Genomic DNA, 21,669 nt, shown 5'->3' with positions numbered 1-21,669 from the left:
AAATGTCAGTGTGGAGAAGTGGCCACTCCAGTCACAGGTTTCAGACCGGGGCTTCATCGGATTGCAATTCCCCACTTTCTTTGCGATTTGGTGAGTCCTTTATTAATCAAGGCTTAACTGAAGAATTAGCATTAAATGGAGAACTTTAAATAAAACAGAGGATAGAAGAAATATTCAACAGCTTGGGCAGCAGCAGGGGAGACAGAAACAGAGTTAATATGTCATGACAACAATCTGAAGTAAGGCCATCAGAATGAAATGTTTACTTTCCACAATGCTGTCTGATTCGCTTGAGTATCTCCATCAATTTCCACTGTTAATAAGAATTCCAACATCTTTTCTCTTTTCACTTCTCCCTATAATTGAATACTAGCTACCAGTCTCGCATGCCTGGAGTGATGAGAATGATTTAAGGGATTAATTGCACTGTGAGAGGGGCAAGGCTGAGGACCTGCTGTGCAAATGAAAAAGCAGTATGGAGGGAGTGATGTGGAAGATGTGACAAAGTAAGAACTAGAATCATGAGCAGGCACGGACAGTTTACAGATACTGTGCGGTCAGCCCAGGCAAGTGAGGTCTTTTAAGTAAGGTCTTCGAAGAGCAGAGCTTCCCTTTGCACAACGGGGTATGAGAGAGAGCCATCTGGCACACCGAGACACCATAATTCTGAAAACGAAGGATTCTCGGATGACACGTACTATTGCCTCAAGTATTATTGGGCTTTAACATGAAGATTCTAATACCTGTATTATTGTAGTGGGATTGGTGATTAATCATACAAATAAAGAATTTGAACAAATTTACCAATTGGTCAATATCTGTATCGACGAGTCAATTCTGTATAAAATTGTTGCTTCTTTGTTCAAACTTGAGACCAGGTTGGTGACAGGGGTCAAATAAAGTTTGATTAAAGAACGAGTGTGAGTCTTCAGAGTCCAGTTCCTTGGCAAAGACAGCGATGCAGAGTGAGGTTTAATGAGACAGAGAACGGTGTGCAGACCGCGCTATTCAGAATGGTGTGCGGACCGCGCTATTCAGAACGGTGTGCAGACCGCGCTATTCAGAACGGTGTGCAGACCGCGCTATTCAGAACGGTGTGCAGACCGCGCTATTCAGAACGGTGTGCAGACCGCGCTATTCAGAACGGTGTGCAGACCGCGCTATTCAGAGCTGTGTGCACACCGTGCTATTCAGAACGGTGTGCAGACCGCGCTATTCAGAACGGTGTGCAGACCGCGCTATTCAGAACGGTGTGCAGACCGCGCTATTCAGAATGGTGTGCAGACCGCGCTATTCAGAACGGTGTGCAGACCGTGCTATTCAGAATTGTATGCGTTGCGCGCTATTCAGATGGTGACATTGCCTGGAGAGGTAGAATGGCTAGGTGTCCCATTAGCCTGAACTTGGTCAAATGAAACAAACTGGACGGAGACAGACACCAGATCAGACGAGAATAAAACCAGAAAATACTCAGCACTTCAGGCAACATCTCTAGAGAAAGAAACAGAGTTGATGTTTGTCTGACCATAGTTAGATGAACACTGTTCTTTTCCAGTCTTGCACACTGGAAATATGCTGGTTGAATTTCAGATTTCATCTTCAACTTCATCAGTCCTGATGAAGAGTCTTGGACCAAACCATGAACTGTTTCCACTCTGACAGATGCTGCTTGACCTGCTCAGTTCCTCTAGCATTTGATGTGCATTGCTCTGAATTCCCAGCCTCTGCAGAATCTCTTGTGTTTATCTTAAATGTAGAGCTCTGGTCTCTTAGCTTGGAGAGCAGTCTCACCTTTATCAGCTGATCTTTAATGGTCGACATTGTGGCAAGCATTTGCGTCACTTCATCCTGCGGTGTGTCCTTTGTTAACTGTTGTGCTGTCTTGGAAACCACTTTATACTGTGCTTCCATTATTGGCACTTTATGCTTAATTACCTGCAGAGCACAAAGGAAGGAGTTTGTGAAGAATGGCTAACATTTAGCTCTTTTTGAAAATAGTCAATGAAGTAAGGCATAGCTATGGGGCAGAGAGCACACCTACAGCGATCTCGCCTTCTGCTTCAGTGCACTCACATTATTATCCAGTTTGAGCAACAGCCACATTGACATTGAGACTGGTTAACAACAGCAAGGTGCCTTCATATCCTTTCTCTCATTCTCCCTTCTCACCTTCCATCAGACAGAAGATACAAAGGCCAGAAAGCACATACCACCAGGCTCAAGTGCAACTTCTACCCCACTGTAATAGGTGTATTAAATGGCACCCTAGTACGATAAACTTGACTCCTGACCTCACAGTCTACCTCGTTATGATCAGGCATCTTATCGTATACCTGTATTGCACATTCTAAGCAGCTGTGACACTTTATTCTGCACCGTTACTGTTTTACCTTATTCTGCCTCAATGCACTGTGTGATTATCTGATCTGTATGAAGAGTATGCAAGAAAAGTTTTTCACTCTATTTCAGTACATGTGACAATAATAAACAATTCCAATATTGATATGGCATGAATGATGGTAACATATACTGTCATTGAGAACTGGACTGAATGGCCATTGGGAGATTCTTCAATGTGTCATATTTACGAAGACAGGAGCTTTTTGAACCAAAGCTCATACGAATGAAGACAAACGCTCACACACACACACACAAAGTAATCATCAAGGTACAGGCAACACCCACTTTGTGCAAGGTTTGCATTTCTAGAAAACCGTCCATATCACAATTTTTACATAAAGTGAATTTATACCCTGTGTAATGTCAGAAGTTGAAAGGTGAAAAAGATTCTACATAAATTCTGTGAGAGTGAATTTGTATCCCTCATCTTAGATTTTTTTTTGGGAGTATTTTATGAATTGGATAAGGCCGAATCTGTGAATCTCTGGTAACCAAATGGAGGCCATTTGTATGAAGTGGTTTCTCTCCCTCCAGCTCTCACGTTCTGGCTGGAACAGTACTGAAAATCTATTCTTCATTTACCATTTGAGAAGACCCCAAATTAGATTGTTAACTTGCCGCCTGGGCAGAACCTGATCAACCAGCTGTTACAGACCCACGCGAGATCCCTTTTGTTAGAATTCCAGTTTTACACCCGGGGCCATGTTGAAAATCGTCCCTTTCCTGTCGATGGAATGCTATACCTCCATATCTTGAATGTAAGTCTTAATGTTTACGAAGGAGACATCCACAGGGGAGACTTGTTTCTCATTTGCCGAGTCCACAAACTTTTTCAGAGTAGACACGCCATCCAGATATTCCTTTTTGAGTCTGTCCACCTCGTCTGCCCGTGCATACTGCAAAACAGGGACACAGTGTCATACGGCTGGGTGTAATACCGCACATTCAAGTTAGGTAGCAGGCTCACAGCACAGCTAACAGATGCTCAGAGATTATTGAGCTGTAACGAGAAGACAGAGGAAGTTGAGGAGCAGAACATTGGATTGCTCTTTGGAAAATGGGCAGAAGTTCTGATTGGAAAGAGGCAGAAGTGCCTGTTAAAAACACAGGTTTATTTCCTGTCAGATTTCACACTGCCTTGAGCGTTTCTTTCCCAACCGTGCATATCGTGCAACTGCAAAGCTAACAGTTTCAGATGTCAACAGCTTTACTGCATGATGAAACAGTAAAGTTAATTGTTCTTGAGAGATGGACAATGTTGCATCGCATGATCCCTCAGAGCACCATTATGTCATCATGCGTCTGGTGGGAGCTATTAAGATTTCTAAAGAATATAAAATAAGAATAAAGTAAAAATGTACAAGTTGCACAATTCACCAGAGTCCAGCCTGCAAATTGTTTTCTAAAACAATGTAATGACTTTGCTGGTCCTTGTACGCTAGAGGACAAGTTATTGATTTAGTTATTGGTTCAGCGTCACAATTTTCCCTTATGAGAATTGATCTGTTTGATTGAGTACCTCAACTCCTTTTATCTGTCTTTGGTCCATATGCATTGACTTGCTAATCTAAGGATCAATCTTTGTCCAAGCTGAAGTCATTGGTTGACATCTCAACCTACCTTGTTATGACCTTCCACCTTACTGTGCCTTCTCAGTAACTATTACACGATGCTCTGCATTCTGCTAGTATTTTCCCTTGTACTACTTCGAAACACTGACGTGATGAAATTATATGCATGAATAACATTCAAAACAAATACTTTTACCGTACTTCGGTACCTGTGACAGTAATAAACCAGTTTAACAATTTACACCCTACCAGACTTTTGGAAACAGTGCTCCAGTTTCTATGACCCTTCATTTGAGAAGATGCTCTCTGATTTAATATCTGTTTTTCTGATCATTTTCCAGAATTCCTCTAATGGGAAATGGATCACCGATTCTTCCCTTGAACGCTGCCAGATTGTGGCCAACCAAATCTTTTCAGGCCAGGGAGGCAGACCCCCACTTCTCAGTCGGAACATATGTGACTCCAATCCCAATGATCTACTTTGCATTTTGAAAGCAAGATGAAGCGACCCAGCAAGCTACTTGACTGTGAAAAGAAGCACAATGGCTGAAATATCCACCATCAACATTGTGTCCTGGTTCACCAGATCGATGCTACAGCCAAGAAAGCACAACAATGCCCCTGTTCCCTCAGAAGGCTAAGGTAACTTAGCGCATCCTCAGTGGCTCTTTACTGACGCACTACAGAAAGTGCTCTATCCAGATGCACCACAGCTCAATATGACAACTGCTCTGCCCAAGACTGAAAGAAGTTATAGAGAGTTGGGAGCACAGCTCAGTCTATCACACAAAACCAGCCCCCCCACCTCCCTGCCTACGCTATCCTGCCGTCTCAGGAAAGCAGCCAACATTATCAAAGAGCCCTCCCACCCCAATCATTCCCCCTTCTCACCCTTCAAAAGCTGGAGAGCACATATCACCAGATAAGGACAGCTTCTATCCCACTTTTATCAGGCTCTTGAACTGACTTCTCATAAATTCAAAGATTAACTCTTAATTTCCCAATCTATCTCATGCAAATTATTTGTTCACCTGTACTGCACTTTCTCCATAACTGTAACACTCTATACTGCATTCTGTATTCCCTTTTACTACCTCAGTGTTTTTATGTATGGAATAATCTGTTTGGATGGCACACGAACACAAGCTTTTCACTGTATCTTGTGACAGAGACACAGGACTCTGCCAGGGCAGTTGTTATTGATAACAGCTCATGAAAGTTAATGAGAGAGAGGCACAGCTAAGGTGGAATGTCTCCTCCTAACAAAAGCGGAACGGAACCGCTGATTACTCCTCTTGTCTTTTGGAGAAGGTTTGTGTACTTGGTACTGTTCTATTCATTGAAACCCCTTAGGGGGCAACTAGAGTGGGCTGGTTTGATGGGTTACATCATCTCAACCTGATTGACACCTGAGACCCCGTGAGTGGGGATAAAAGTGAGGTCTGGGGAACACCCCTCAGATGCACCAGGAGGAACACTAGTGAGCATCAGAAACCCACGAGACAGGGTGGGAGATCGGAGACCGAACGAAGGGTCGGTACATTTTAACTCACAGTGTTTTATAGCGAGGCCGGTGGGGGCTTGTGTGTGTGTCCACCTTTGCCTGGGTGATGAGTCCACCACGGAAGAACGGTCTAGCTAAAGGACGGAGGGGTCATACGTGAATGGCCACAACAACAACACATCGACGGATCAAAATCGTAAAGGAAGGTTGGCAAGATAATAACTGTTACTGTTCTCTCCTCTCTCTCTCTCCAACAATTGCAACATATCGACCGACCACTACCGCAGCCTGCATGAACTGAACTGAACTTTATATTTCCATCTGACAATTCATTATCCCCTAGACAACGATAGAGCTTGTTTCTTATTGATTATTATTATACCCGCACTTTTAGGTTTAGTATTGATGATGTATATTATCTGTATATTTGCATTGATATTATTTTTGTGCATTTTTACTAATAAATACTGTTGAAAATAGTATCACCAGACTCCAACGGACACTTCTATCTTTGCTGGTAAGATACCCAGTTACGGGGTTCGTAACACTATGTACCGAATTGTGGCTCAACATTTCCAAAAGGGAAACTACAATAGACACCAAAGACCTACGTGTTTCACTTTGACGAAGAGCTCCCTCCAACGTCCATTCAGCAGGAGCAACTGTTGCTTGAGATCTCGAGAAACTGCTTCATCGCACGTCTCGATGAGGAAATTCCCTGCATCGTTCATGATGGAGTGCTGCTGGATCCAGTGCGGGAGGTGTCGGAAGAAGTCCTTTCAATGCAAGAACACAATAAATAAAGGAAACAGGTAGAGATTCTTGAAGGTCATTTGTGTTACCAGGGAGGAGGTACTTGCAATGTTATGGTGCATTAAGGAAGATAAATCCACAGGGAGGCTAGAGAGGAAATTGCGGAGGCCCTTGCAGAGATACTTACCTTACTGTTAGCCAGCGGTGAAGTCCGCAAAGAGTGGAAGTGGCTAATGTTGTTTCATTGTTTAAAGGACAAGCGAAGGAACTACATGGCAGTAAGCCTGACATCAGGAGGTACGGGAGGGAATTCAGAGAGACAGGGCCTACCAGTATTTGGAAGGACTGATTTTGATTAGGATGCGTCAGCGTGGCTCTGTGCGTAGAAAGTTGTGCTTGATGAATCTTGCAGAATTTTTTGAAGAAGTAGCCAAAAAGGTAGGTGAAAGTAGGGCAGTGGATGTTGCCTATTTGAACTTTGGCAAGGCCTTCCACAAGGTCCCACAAGGTAAGCCGATCTGGAAGGTTAAGTCCCACAGAATCCAGGGAGAGCTAGCTAGGTGGATTTAAAATTGGTCCAATGAAGGAAGCAGAGCGTGGTCCACCGAAGGGAGGCCAGTGACTAGCGGTGTGCTACAGGGTCAGCATTGGGACTTCCGTTATTTGTTATTTATATAAATAATTTGGAAGTGCCTGCATAAAGCTTTAACAGTAAATTTTCAGATACACAAAATGAGGAGACGTTGCGATAGTGAAGAAGGTCATCGTAGATTACAAGGGGATCGTGATCATTTATGGATGTTGGTCAATGAGTGGCAAATGGATTTCAGTACAGATAAGTCTGAGGTGATACATTTTGGAAAATCAAACAGAACTTGTACTACCAAAGGTAAGGTGCTAGGGAGTATAAAGGAACACAGGGACTTGGAGGTACAAATGCACAGTTCATTGAAAGCAGCATCAGAGGTAGATAGGGTGGTAGAAAAGTATTTAGCCTGCTGGCCTTCATCAGTCAGGGCATTGAGCATAGATGCTGGGGCATTATGTTGCAGTTGTACAAGTCATTGGTGAGGCTGCATTTGGAGTACTGTGCACCCTAGTTTTAGACCCCCTTACCCCGGGGGAAAAGACTGCTACTGTCTACCTAATCTATATGACCGTAAAGAGTTTATACATTCTCCCCGTGGCCGCGTGTTTTTCCTCTGAATGCTACAGTTTCCTCCCACAGCCCAAAGATGTACCGGTTGGTAGGTTCATTGGACATTGTACATTGTCTCATGATTAAGCTAGGACTAAGTCGTGGACTTGCTGGGCAGCACGGCTCAAAGGCTGGAAGGGCCTGTTCCGCACTGTATGCCAATAAATAAAACAAATTATATAGTTTTGGTCACCCTGTTATAAGAAGGGCGTGGTTAAACTGGAACGAGGGCAGAAGAGATGCTGCCAGGACAAAAGGACCTGGGTTACAGGGAGAGGTCAGACAGGCTGGGCTTTCATTCCTTGCAACGGTGACTTCATAAAATTCTCAGAAGCTCAGATAAGGTGCAGAGTGGCAGTCTTTTCTCCGGGGTAAGGGGTCCAACTTTTAGAGTGAGAGAGGAAAGATTTAAAAAATGTTCTGAATGGCAACTTTTTCCATGCAGAGGGTGGTGAGTGTGTGGAACAACTGCCAGTAAAAGTGGTTTACCTACTCCCTAACGTATATACCAGCTCACTATTGTCTATAACCTACTCACTATATCCCGTCCCCAAGCTCACTTTTATCTTCCAGCCCACCTCATTATTATACGAAGCTACTCTCATTATTGCCTAGGCTAGCTCAAAGCCTACTCATTATTTCCCTTCCACCAATCCACTGTTATCGCTCTAACACACCACAGGTTATTACGTTGCTTGAACTGGATTACTCTGCATTCTACAGTAGTCGGCATCTATCGGAGCTGACTGCATTGTCACCTCTTACCTTCTTTGCAAGCTCTGGTTGATTCAGCATTTTCTCCGCATCTTCCAGCCAGGCCTGCAGGTCCGTCACCGTACTGCTGTATTTGTTCCAGTTGGTGATCACCTCCTCCAGCATGCTCCTGACGCTGCGCACCTCCACAGACAGATTCCGCCACTGGACCATTGAGTCGGTCAAGAACTTGGTGACACTCTCTTTCTCTTCAGCTGGAGGCAAGAGAAATAACGGGGAAGGACCAAACGCAAAGGTTAGAGGGAGTAGGTATACGTGTCTATTGTCAGAGTTCAACTGACGGGCACATTAAATCGGGTTCAACACACGTCCAGTTACCTGAATCCTCAACTTCCAAGTATGCATCAGCTGCCTGCTTCAGAGTCTGGAAAGTGACCTCATAATGTCTGAAAAACTTGTTGTCCTCAACAAATGACTGCAGGGAAAGATTAAGGACATCATTGAGAGTTAGGTATTCAAAATATAATTCACTATATGCAGACACAGAGATACTAAGGTAGTTCGATAAAACCTAACGGAAAATTTGCCTTTATCTCAAAAGTGCTGGAACAGAAAGAGGAAGAGGTGAATCTTCAGTTGTGTGTTTTGGAGGAAATAGTTGAAGGTTTCCACTAGCATTTCTACAAAAAGTCATTTCCTGGCATCACCCCAGAACGACCTGTATTTTTCTTGAGATTAGATCCCCTTATCAAAGGAAACAGTTTCTACCTACTACATTAAAATGCTTAACATCTTCAATATCCCAGTTAGATCAACCTTCTGTGTCAAGGGATTACTGACTAAAATTCATGTAATCTGTTTTTGTACTTTTACCCTTTAAGCCTACTTATCTCTCTGGTTTTCCACTCCCAGTAAATCCTCTCTGTCAAGCTGATTAAGATAAAAGTTACCTCTATTTGTCAGATGGACACGGAAACATCAAAAGATACAGTGAAATGTGTTGTTTGGATCAAGAACGTGCTGGGGGCAGCTCGCAGATACCGCCACGCTCCCGGTATTAACATAGCATGTCCACCACCCACCAACCCTAACTCGTACGTCTTTGGACTGTGGGAGGAAACCGGAGCACCCGAGGAAACCCACTCAGTCACGGGGAGAACAGGGAGTAATAAGAGAATTGAACCCCAATCAGTGATCAGTGGCACAGTACACCATTACTCTAACCCGACACTATCGTGCCACACTGTGACCAAACTAGAACATACATTGGTGTTACACACAGTTGGGGTATACAGTCATACAGGTATGTATCATATGGGTTCAAAATGATTGTGTGAGAGGAAGATCAAGACCTTAGACCTGGTACAGAACTTCTGAGATCTGGACTGCTACCTACATTCTCTCAGCATCTGTCCAAATTCAGTGGGAAAACAAGCCATTTATTGAGCTAAAAACAGAAAACTCTGGAAACACTCAGCCGATCAGGCAGAATATGTGGAGTGAGAAACAGAATTAATGTTTCAGGATGAAGCTGAAGATCCCTTCACGGAGGTACTGGAGTGACCTGCTAAATGATCCCAGCACTTGCCACTTCTATTTCGGATTTCCAGCACCGCAGTCCACTGGGGGGGCACCTGGTTACCAATCACCCCCACTCCCGTCTAAGCTATCCATGTCAGACCCCACTCACCATTCCACTGTAGCACCTTGACTTCAATCTCACCATGTTGCCGTCTCAAAGACTGGAGGCTGGAAGCCTGACGTCTGCACGTTTGGGAGCCCAGCTGAAGACTGGTGGCTGGAGGCCCAACGTTGGCGAGTTTGAGAGTCCAGGGCCGAAGACTGGAGGCCGAGTGTGAGGGGGTGGGAGGGTGCTGCTGCTGCTGCTTGCGTTGTTTTCAGTCATGTGTCTTGTGTTGTGTTGTTATTGCGTTGAACATTATGGACATGCTACATTGGCACCAGAACACTCGCGGGCTGCCCCCAGCACATCACTGGATGTGTTGGTTGTTAATGTGAATGTCACATTTCACTGTATGTTTCCATGTATATGTGATAAATAAATCTGACATTTTCTCCCTGGAGCTGAGGGCTTAATTATTTGCATTCAGCTACATTAGGCAGGCCAAGGCTTCCTGCATACCCAGCACCAGAGTCCTTAAACTGCCACTCCATTCACACTTTGTCATGGGAAGAGATTACCAGGCAGACATGGGAAAGGATTCACCGATGTGCCTGAGATCGCCTTGAAGAAATGAAACATCCCCTCTGACTGCTGGGAATCTCTGGCCTGGATTATTTAGGGTGGTGCTGGAGAAGCTCGAATCCACAGGGCACCCAGAGCCCTTCTAAGTGGCAGAAGGCACATCCACCTCACCGCCCACCACACCAGTCACCAACCAATCCAGTCATGGTAGAGTCTGCGGTTCTCCCATCAGGTATCTAAGAGTCCGCAAGGACCGGAGAGCAAGTGACTAATCCTCGACCCGGAGGGACTGCTGAAGAAGGTGTAACCATACACTGGGTAGTCAAAGTCTGCAAAGGAAGCCCGGGCAACTATAAGGAAATCTTTATACATCCAAGTGTGATGAGAAATCAGATAAAAGTAAACAGAATGAGAGAATTATTTCACTTTTTATGCACTGGGTGTGGATAGTGGCTGAACGACAATCGATAACCAGCCCTCGCTGCCTTCAGCTTGGCCAGTTGAGTGGATATTAAGAGCCCACCACATAGAACCTGTCATCCCCTCCAGTTATTGGTGAACTAGCTGGGTTTATAATAACCATCTGGCAGGATATATGGCTAATTTGGAGACACTAATGTCAAGTTTATTCCAAGGTTTCAAAATCATTATCCAGAGGGATCTTAATCCATATTTGCTAATCAAGCAGCACAGCCGTTAATAAAAGCAAAAAAAAAACAGGATACACTCAGTGGGTCAGGCAGCATCTGTGAGAAAGGAAGCAGGTTTAACATTTCAGGTCGAAACCTTCATCAGAACCTGCTGCGCAATCCCAGGATTTCCTGCTTTATCTTAGATCTACAGCATCTAAAGTTTCTTTTAATTTTCATTGCATCACAGTTATTAATCAGTCCACGGTATATATGGGCCAACAAAATACACCACAGTACGATTGCACTGAAATATTCCTTACAATATAATTTTGTAAGAGAAGTTGAACGGATTCTCTCCTGCCGTATTTGATGATCCATGATTTAAGTTTGGTTTCAGCAAGTACCAGGAATGCCAGAAGACGATACTTTAACTCAAGGAAATCCAGTCTGGTTAAGTGGAGCTTGGATGCAGATGTAATGAAACTAAAGCTGGAATTTAAAAGAGACATGTTAGGCGAGGGTCCGAAAGAAACCTCTGATAATAGTGTGGTTGCACTGTGACTGTTTGGGGCTGCACTGACACCTTAACAAAAATAAAAATAAGAAAGAACTTGAAACAATGATTGCCTCAACATCCTGGCTGGTGGATGCTGAACATGTTCAAAGTTTCACTCTGCCTGCAAAACTCATTCATGCTGATGCCTTTGCAGCATATTTAGCACAACCCTGCTACTTTTTAGTCTGATGTGCTTTTAGTGATCTTGAAGAGTCCCAAAAGCTCATTCAAATGCACCACCCTTTTGCTCCTGACGTCCCTTTTAAATCTCTTGCCTCTGGTTCCAAACCTCTTGTTTTTAGCACATCCTCACTGGGAGTAAAAGACCTGGCGCTTTCCTCCTCTCTTTGATACTCATGATATTGTATACCTCTATCAGATAACCCCCTCATTCCAGGCACCCACGCCTTGTAACACAGGCCCCCAAGTCCTGGCAGCATCCTGGTAAATCTTTTCTGCATGCTCTCCACTTTAATAAGTCTTTCCTCTGATAGGGCGACCGAAAACCGTACACTCAATACTCAGCTGATCAGACAGTATATGGGGAGTAAAGCACACAAAATGCTGGAGGAACTCAGCCGGCCAGGTAGCATCTAGGAAACATCGACTATACTCTTTTCCTAGATGTGGCCTAGCCTGCTGAGTTTCTCTAGCTTTTTGTGTGTGTTGCTCGGATTTCCAGCATCTGCAGATTTTTTTCTTGTTAGTATATGGGGAGTGACATTTCACATCACCGACAGTGCAATACAATGCTACAGCCTCACAATTCCAGTGACACCCCAGGTTCAATCCTGCCTTGCGGGTTTACGCATTTTGTCTGTCCCTGCAGAATCTCCTCCCAGGTGATCCACTTTCCTCTCCCTCCCAGCGTGGCCAAGTGGTTAAGGCATTCGTCTAGTGATCTGAAGGTCACTAGTTCGAGCCTCAGCTGAGGCAGCGTGTTGTGGTCCTTGAGCAAGGCACTTAACCACACATTGTTCTGCGATGACACCGGCAGCCCAGCTGTAGCCTGGTGCCCTTCCCTCGGACAACATCGGTGGCGTGGAGAGGGGAGACTTGCATCTTGGGCAACTGCCGGTCTCCCATACAACCCTGCCCAGGCCTCAGTCATCATCGAAAACTGATGGACAGCTGAAGACCTCCCAGAGACACGCAGGTTGGCAGATATATCGGTTACTGCAAATTACACCAGGTGTAGGTGGAATCAGAGGGGCTTTGATAAGCATAAACTCATACAGCCATAGAGTACTACAGAACAGAAACAGACCCATCAGCCCATCTAGTCCATGGTGGGTTTGTGGTAATTATCTGAAATTTGTTTGATGAAGACCTTAAACAAGCAAGAATGATGAACGTTCTGCTGTGCATTCATCCTCTTGCCTTTCAGTCGGAAGGCAATCTGTGCAAACATCAGAAAATCCCAGAACTGTTTCACTTTTCATCCTAAACCTGTCATCTCTGGTTCTAGTATCACACAACCTGAGGGGAAAAAGCCTACAGGTATTCACCTGACCTTAACCTCTCATAATTTTGTCTACCTGTGGTAAACTATGTATACTTGTCTAGACATGCCCCTCTGCTGACTACTCCTGTGGCTCCTCCCACAGATCCCTGTATAAAGGTGATTGGGGCACTGCTCCTCCCTCAGTCTCCGAGATGTCGTGCTCCCTTTTTGCTGCTAATAAAAGTCTATCGTTCACTTCCAGTCTCCGAGAGTTATTGATGGTGCATCAATTTTATTAGCAGCAAAAGGGGAGCACGACATCTCAGAGACTGAGGGAGGAGCAGTGCCCCCATCGCCTTTATACAGGGGTCTGTAGGAGGAGCCACAGGAGCAGTCAGCAGAGGGGCATGTCCAGACAGGTATACATAGTTTACCACACTACCTCTATAAGATTTCCTCCACTCATTCTTTTTGTGCTGCTAATCTAACCTACTCAACCTTACCCTATAACTCAAGTCCTCAAGTCCCGGCAACATCCTTGTAAATTTTCTCTGCACTGTTTCAAGCTTATTGCCTTTCCTGTAGGTAGGTGACCTGACCTGGACATGATACTCCAAATTTCACCTCACCAATGTCTTATACTGGGTGGAGGGGTGGAGATACATCTCTACCAGAGGAGCTGTAAGGCACTCCTTCCTCTCACTAGCCTGCAGATCACTCTTAGGCAAGGTGTAGCACCTGTTTAACACACCCCTTCCCAATAAGGGTCACGTGAAGCCATGGGAGATGGGCGTATGAGCAGCTGGTGCATATCACAAGCCCTGGTTATGCAACCAATGACACCAGGCAGACAATCTCTGGAGAGTATTGATAATGGCTGGGGTCAGCCATCTTATAAAGACACTGCCCAGAAGAAGGCAATGGCAAACCACTCCTGTTGAAAAATTTGCCAAGAACAATCGTGGTCAAAGACAATGACATAGAACGGTTTAAGATGGTGCTGGTGAATTTCAGCAACCTCTGGCTGGTGGCTAATGAAATAAAGAAAGCAACTAAATGCTTCATTAACCACTCTTTTTCTGGTAAACGATCATCACAAACAATAGTCTGTGACTTCATTTTGGACTTGGAAGCAATTCGGTGTGACAGAACTGAGGTGAGGGGGAGCAGTGGGCCCACCGCCAAGAGCGAGGAAGATCCGGGGTTTGATCAATTCAGGTGCCGGGGCTGAATTGGAAAGGTCGGGTATGGGCCGAATCGAGGAGGTGGGGTCCAGGCCCCAGGACAGATCAAAGCGAATGAACCTGATGTTTGGATGATGATATAAGGACTGGGCCGGATCGGAAAGGTCAGATACAGGCGAATTGAGGAGGCATACCAAAGCGACTGAACCCGACAGCTGTATGATTTAAGCGCCAGGCCAGATTGAAGAGGTAAGGGTATCGAGGCCTGAGGCGAGGGTCTGGCCTTGCACTGATCTAAGGATCCATGGACAGGACTGTCTTTGTGGATTTCAGTTCAGAACACTATTCCCTGTTTATTGTTCATCATGATTTGCTTTTTCTTCTCTGCACACTGGGTGTTTGAGAGTCTTTTTTAATGTTTTTTTTGGGTTTCTTTGTTTCGAGGCTGCCTGTTAGAAGATGAATCTCAAGGTTGTATGGGGAATACAAACTTTGATAATAAATGTACTTTGAAGGTTGAATACGGCACATAACAAACAAACAAATGTCTTGTACAACTTCATCCCAACTCTAGTAATCAGTGTTCTGATTTACAAAGGCCAATGTATCAAAAGCTCTCCTTCTAACTCTATTTTATGTATTGCACTGTACTGCTGCCACAGAAAAAACTTTGTGACATGTGAGTGAAGATAGACCTGATTGTGATATGGGTCTCCATTGTGGTCAGAGTGTGGGAAGGGGCCAGGGAGAGGGGAACTGAAGGGATTGCTCGGAGGGTTGGCATAGACTCAATGGGTCAAATGGCCTTATTCCATGTAGTAAGGAAACGTAAACTACATCACTTTATCTTTGTTGATAACTGCCCAGGTAGGTTCAGTGAAATTCACACAAGAAAGACTCAGGTCACGATTATAATTTTAAGTCATTGAGCTGACAGAAGTTTCACTGAAGTAATCTAACCAATCTGCCGCTCACCGTTCTGCCATGTCTTGCAGCTGATCAGTCTGGACGGGAATCCCATTCACAGATCCTGCCCTGTAGATCTGGTGGAATATTTGTTGATGACTCTCTAAAGCTTTTATAACATCCTGGGGGAAGAAACAAATACACATCGTCTGAGAATGACTGAGGTTAGCTCAGGACATTCATTCAGTAATCCATATAAAGGATGAAGTAACCACCATTTCTTACCGATCACAGCATCAGAGAAAATCTACGACACAGAAAGTGGTCGTTTTGTCCATTGTGCCTATACTGGGCAAGAAAGGCCACACAGTCTGATCCGACCCTCCAGTAATCAATAGACCTGCAGTTATGTACACATCCGAGCGCTGTTGCATCTGCCTTCAGTGAGTCCAAATCTCCACCAGTGAGTTCCACCCCATCAGTGAGTTCCAAATCTCCACCAGTGAGTTCCACCCCATCAGTGAGTTCCAAATCTCCACCATCCTCTGACTTCTCTCATCTTCCTTCAAATCCCTCATTACTTGAAGTACAAACCCCATTCATTTTTGACCCCTCTGCTAACAGAAATAGGTGCTCCATAATGTTATTCATGCCCATTGCCTCCCCCCCCCCCCCCAAGTCTCTGCTCTTCCAAAGAAAACAACCCCAGTCTATCGCAACACACACAAAATGGAGGAACTCGGCAGGCCGGGCAGCAACTATGGACAAGAGTAAACTGTTTACGTTTCGAGCGAGACCCTTCATCAGGACCCTTTGTCATGCTGTTTCCATCACATGCCCCGATTAAAGACATTGTCGACTGTTTACTCTTTTCCACTGATGCCGAGTTCCTCCACCACTGTGTGGGTGTGTCCTTCGGAGATCCAGCATCAGCAGACTTTCTTGTGTTTGTGTAACCCCAGGCTATCCATCTTCCCCACCCCAGAGCTGTAAATTTTCAGTTTCAATAACATCATCATAAATCTCCTCTGTACCACCGCAACCAATGTGAATAAACTATTTCAGGTGTGATTGCCCTCTGTAGGGGCAGACCAGGCCCAGATTAGTCCTGGCTTAACCACTAACCCCTCTTACCACCTGGCACAGCATAACTGCATCAACTGAAGAGGAAAACTCAAGATAAACGAAGTTCCTCTGGGCAGACGACAGATAACCACCAAGGAGCATAGTCAGGTCTCTGTTGGACTTCTGAAGTCAGCCCAGACAGTTTCCATGAGACAGCTTCTCACTGGCACCACTAAGAAGGTGGTATTTGTGACTCAGGATTGGCACCCTGTCCCCCAGTCAGAAGGCTACAGATTCAATTCAGGCCTTCAAATGCACAGCCCTCACAGATACTGTCAAAGGTGCTACTCTCTGGACGAGGCATTAGGTGAGAAACCTGTCTGCCTTCTAACATGGAAGAGATCGTAAATGCTTATGAGGAGTATTCCTCGTATCACACAACCACAAGCAGATTTACTGGTCCTTCATTTCACTGCTGTTTCTAGGCTCTCATTCTGTTACACAACAAGATAACTGCTTTTCAGAAATAATTAATTTATAATAACATTTGCAGAGTCACACCAAGGAAGTGAAAATATTACACTCTAATATTACCCAAGAAAGCTTCACTTGAGTTAAAGTCCAACAGGAACTGTATTACTCGGTGCCAGTGAGGTGACCAACAAATGTTCTTTTAGTGAAATATTTTGTTAGTCCAATTTCAGTCGACCAGTTTGCTCACAGTAACAGCTGGTTGCTTCTGTTGATTGGTTAACACGGGGATAGATCGCAAGAGCAAATGATATAGTATGAATTCATTGTTGCGTTAGAACTGCAGAGGGAAGGTAATTCTGCTCTTGTGACCAGATAACGACAGAATGGACTCAGAGTGATACAGTTATAGATTAATACAGCACAGAAACAGGCCCTTTGACCCAACTGGTCCATGTGAATCACTGAATCTCAGCACCCTTCTTGCTGTCCCAGGTGCCCGAGTGTATCCCATAACTCTCCGAGACCCTCCTCTCCATGTAGCTGTACAATGTCCTGTGTATGTTACTCAAAATGGCTTCTTTGGTTTGTTACGAGTAGGAATACTTCTTTGTCTGATAAGTGTTTCTCTCGCCGTTGTTTCACTTTAGAATGGCTGATATAGTAATTGTATTCATTTGTTAATCAATGGGGAATGTTATTGTGTTTTGTGAGGCTGGGAACTTGGGGGAGGGGTTGCGCGGGCTGGAGAGTGTGAAGAGGGTCGGGGGGAAGACGGACGAGGAAGGTGGACGGGCGCTTCCACCCGTGGGTGGTCCCAGGGGTGATGACGTGACTGTCGAATGATTCGTTGATTGAGCTCCTACGATGTGCACTACACTGACTGAACTTTGATAAGTTGGCGCCTTTTGTTTTTTTCTTTCCTTGTATATATATATTGTATTGCCTAATACTTCTTTAGTTAAGGTTAGTAAACTCTATAAAGTGTATTTCATAACGGTATTTGGTGTGAAGTTGATACGGTGGGCGGCGCGAGGCACCTGCGTGTACGGGAGGTGGGGTTGGTGTGTGGCTGGATCTCCTTTTCCCCTAGACATATACCAGCCTTTTGGGAGTGTTACATAGCTATGTTGTAATTACATCTGCCTTGACCACCTCTGCTGGCAACTCCTGATCACTATTCTCTCTGTAAAGAAGTTACTATGTAGGTCTCTATTAAATCTCTCCCGCCTTATCTTGTATCTATGCCGATGAGTTCTGGACTTCCCAATCCCCCGGGGAAAAGGCTAAGACTGTCCACCTTATCCATAGCCCTCATGATTTTATAAAGTTCGATGATCACTCCTCCTGCTCTGGCACTCGAGGGAATAAAGTTCCAGAGTAGCCAACTTATCCCTTAATACTCAGGCCCTCTCATCCAGTGCACATGCTCGTAAATCTCTTCTGCAACCTATCCAGCATGACAACATACTTTCGATAAACAGGTGACCAAAACTGTGCACCAATACCAACGTTGCTCCTCTCAAACTCAGTGCTCTGATGAAGGCCAGCATGCTAAACTCCCTCTTCAACACACTGCCTACTTGTGCAGCCACTGTCAGCGAACTGGGCACTTGGACTCCCAGGTTCTTCTGTTAGAGTATTCCCAGCACTTATAACCATATAACCATTACAGCACGGAAAGAGGCCATCTCGGCCCTTCTACTCCGTACTTGGTACAGTACTCTAGATTCCCTGTGCCCACAACCAATATACCTGATAGGGCCAAGTCAATTCATAAGAAATTGCTCATAACCTCTATACTCCCCATGATATTCCTCAGAGAGAAAAACATGATTATCGTTGCAATTGAAATGGGTTGCGTGTAGATTTTAACAACACTTGGGAACAGGCAAGCATAGGAGACCTTACAGAGGTGTATAAAATCATGAAGACACAGATAAAGTGAACACAGCCTTAATAACCCTGGGGAAAGGGAGTCAAAAATGAAAGGTCATAGGTTTAAGGTGAGAGGGGAAAGATTTAAAAGGGCCTGAGGAACAACTTCTTCACATAGAGGGTTATACATACATGGAACCACTTACCAGAGGAGGTAGTTGAGCCAGGTACAATAGCAATATCTAAAAGACATTGGGACAGATACACAGATAAGAACCATCTAGTCCAGGGATTCCCAACCATTTTTATACTATGAACCAATACCATTAAGCAAGGGGTCCTTGAACCCCCAAGTTAGAACCCCTGATTTAGAGGGATAGAGACCAAGTTCAGGCAAATGGGACTCGTATAGATGGCTAGGACGGACAAGTTGGGCTGAAGGGCCTGTTTCCGTGCTGCATGATTAGGGAGATTTAGGTCTTGAATGACTTTGAGTTGGATGAGATGCTGTGACCAACGGTAGTTAATTCGAGCGGGTTCTCCACCAGAGCTCCAGAAGGAAGCCATTCCAGCACTCAGAGGTGTGACCCAACATGCATTCCTGTCACAGCCTCACCTTGTGTTGCTCCAGCTTCCTGTGGATGATATTGGCTGTTTCGTCATGTGCCTGCTGAATTATGATTTCCTCTCCAAGAATAGCCTCCACTCTATGCAGCCAGGCTCCAATGGCACCAAGGGGACCAGGAAGTGATTTATCCAACACGATGTGCCAATCCATTAGCTAAGAAAGGGAAGCCAAAGACCTTATTGCAATTAGTTGGCAATCAGCATCAGATTTACTGTCAATAAACAATCCCACAACAACATGGCAACTTCACAGATGCACTCTCTCATGACTTACTCTGACAGTCACTCTGTCCCACAATTGTTTCACCGTGAGCTGTTCCAGCGACTGCGCAGGCTGAATTAGTGCTTTGATGTGGTTCTTTTTCATTTCATACTGGCCTTGAAATGTTTTAAACAGCTGTGGAAACAGATGTGTACATCTACTTAGAGCTATCATTTATACCACACCAACAAATGGGTATCTACTGTGAAACAGTTGCAAGCTTTGGCAGCCTGAGTAGCATTTGAAATTCAGACTTGCAGGCTCCATAATTATTAACTGGACATGAGGCATTAGCAGATCGTCAAAGTGGAGTCATAATCAGAACTGGAGTGCTCCTCGATCTGTACAACACCTTATGCCACCCTCATCTCTCCACCCCTCCCTCTGTTCTCACTTCCCTGCGTTACAAGTGATTGAGCACAGAGTGGGAATGGGATCGCTTATCAAATTCACCATGGTTGCTAAATCTATTGTCTGCACCCAAATGCCCTTGAGGTGGTGCTGAGCTACCTGCGTGAACAGGTCCACCACCACCAATATTTTGTCAGCATCCTTTCCCTGACACAAACTATTCAAGATGTATCCTGCCCAGCTGCTCTAAGCACTCGTCACCTTCTTTATTCTAAATGGCATCTGGCAGAGGACAAGAAAGAACAGCAGAAGCAGGCCAGTGGCTGTACTGCTCGATAAGACAGAGGTGAATACAGCCTTGGAGTCAGATTCAGAATCTGAACCTGTTTTAACATCACCGGCGTATGTACGTAATAAAATTTGCTTTTTTTTGCAGCATAGTACATTGCAAAGCATAATAATAAAAACTATGAATTACAATCAGAAATATGTTAAAAAATTAAATTAATAAGTAGTGCAGAAAGGGCAAAAAATAAACAACACTGAGGTAATGTTCATGGGTTCATTGTCCATTCAGAAATTTGATGGCAGAGGGGAAGCAGCTGTTCCTAAAATGTTGAGTGTGTGTCTTCGGGCTTCTGTACCTCCTCATTGATGGCAGCAATGAAAAGAGCTCATGTCCTGGGTGATGGAGATCCTTAACGATGGATCTGCCTTTTTTGAAGCATTGTGTTTTGAAGATGTCCTTGATGCTGGGGAGGGTGGTGCCCATGATGGAGCTGGCTGAGTTTACAACTTTCTGCAGCTTTTCCCCACCAACCATGGCAGGCCCTCCATATCGGGCAGTGATGGAATTAGTTAGAATGCTCTCCACAATACATCTGCAGATGTTTTCAAGAGTCTTTGGTGACATTAGAAGTCTCCTTAAACTTCTAATGAAATATAGCCATGGTCATGTCTTCTTTGTAATTGCATCAATCTGCTGGGCCCAGGTTAGGTCCTCAGAGATGTTGACACACAAGAAATTGAAACCTGCTCTCTTCCCATAGCCTTTGACTTTCTTGTGGTTTAAATATCTGTCAATCTCCACCTTGATCTTGCTTGACCAATAAAAGGCTTTCATGTTATTTTTCATGTGGACTTGCAGTTTTAGACTTGGACACAGAACAGTATATCACTGTCCAGGCCATTCAGCCCACTATGCTATGCCAATCCATTTTGCCTCCTTCGAGACCACTGTGCTTCGCCAATCCTAACCACTTCCACCTCCCTGATCATCACTCTGCTACCAGCTCCATCCCTTACCATGGTCACTTAACCTGTCAACACTCAAATGGCAAGATTCATACTGACCATCTGTCCACGAGGCTCATCCACAGTTGTGTGGCATGGAAACAATATCATCTAAAGTGAAGTGGAAGGAAAGAAAAGCACGAGACACAGGAGGAGGCCTTTTGATCCCTAGGTCCTGCTCCACCATTCCATGAGGTCAAGATAGGACTCTACCTCTGCTTCATTTACCAGCACTAATTCCAACCAAAATCTGTTAATCATCATGATGAAAGCAATTGATGCCCAGTATTTTAAGAAAATATGAAAAAGATGCAGGAGTTGGCAATTCAGTCCCTCATGCCTGCTCTGTCATTCAATAAGACTTTCCTAAATCTTTTACCAGGTGCCATATTCCTGGACTAACTGCATTCCCTTTGATTCCCTTAAAAAAGTTAAAAACCCATGGATTCCCATTAACCAGTGACTGGCCTGCATTGCCCCCCTTGATTGGAGAACTGCAAAGATTCACAGCCCTGCAGGTGAAGAAATTTCTTATCATTCCTGTCCTAAATAGCCAGCACATTATTTATTTTGCTTTCATCACTCCTGGTTCTAAGACAAGTGAGAGAAGTCACCAACTCTGCGTTTACCGCATCGAGCACTGTTAGAAACTTG

The 21,669-nt window shown here is 44.6% G+C and overlaps 1 protein-coding gene across 1 annotated transcript in view; it reads right to left on the bottom strand.

Moving 5' to 3' along the window:
- Positions 1–21,669, bottom strand: part of LOC140730671 (nesprin-1-like) — a 626,730-nt gene that overhangs the window by 503,441 nt on the left and 101,620 nt on the right. The window contains 9 exon segments of the mRNA XM_073051428.1: positions 1,792–1,935; positions 3,144–3,296; positions 6,087–6,251; positions 8,192–8,394; positions 8,519–8,615; positions 11,299–11,467; positions 15,138–15,250; positions 19,099–19,263; positions 19,384–19,506. Of these exon segments, the coding sequence (XP_072907529.1) occupies positions 1,792–1,935; positions 3,144–3,296; positions 6,087–6,251; positions 8,192–8,394; positions 8,519–8,615; positions 11,299–11,467; positions 15,138–15,250; positions 19,099–19,263; positions 19,384–19,506 (1,332 nt within the window).

The sequence above is a fragment of the Hemitrygon akajei genome, chromosome 7 (assembly GCF_048418815.1).
Source record: "Hemitrygon akajei chromosome 7, sHemAka1.3, whole genome shotgun sequence".
In the NCBI taxonomy this organism is placed as follows: Eukaryota; Metazoa; Chordata; class Chondrichthyes; order Myliobatiformes; family Dasyatidae; genus Hemitrygon; species Hemitrygon akajei.
Note: the sequence above shows the minus strand (reverse complement) of the source record. Positions and strands in the feature narration are given on the sequence as shown.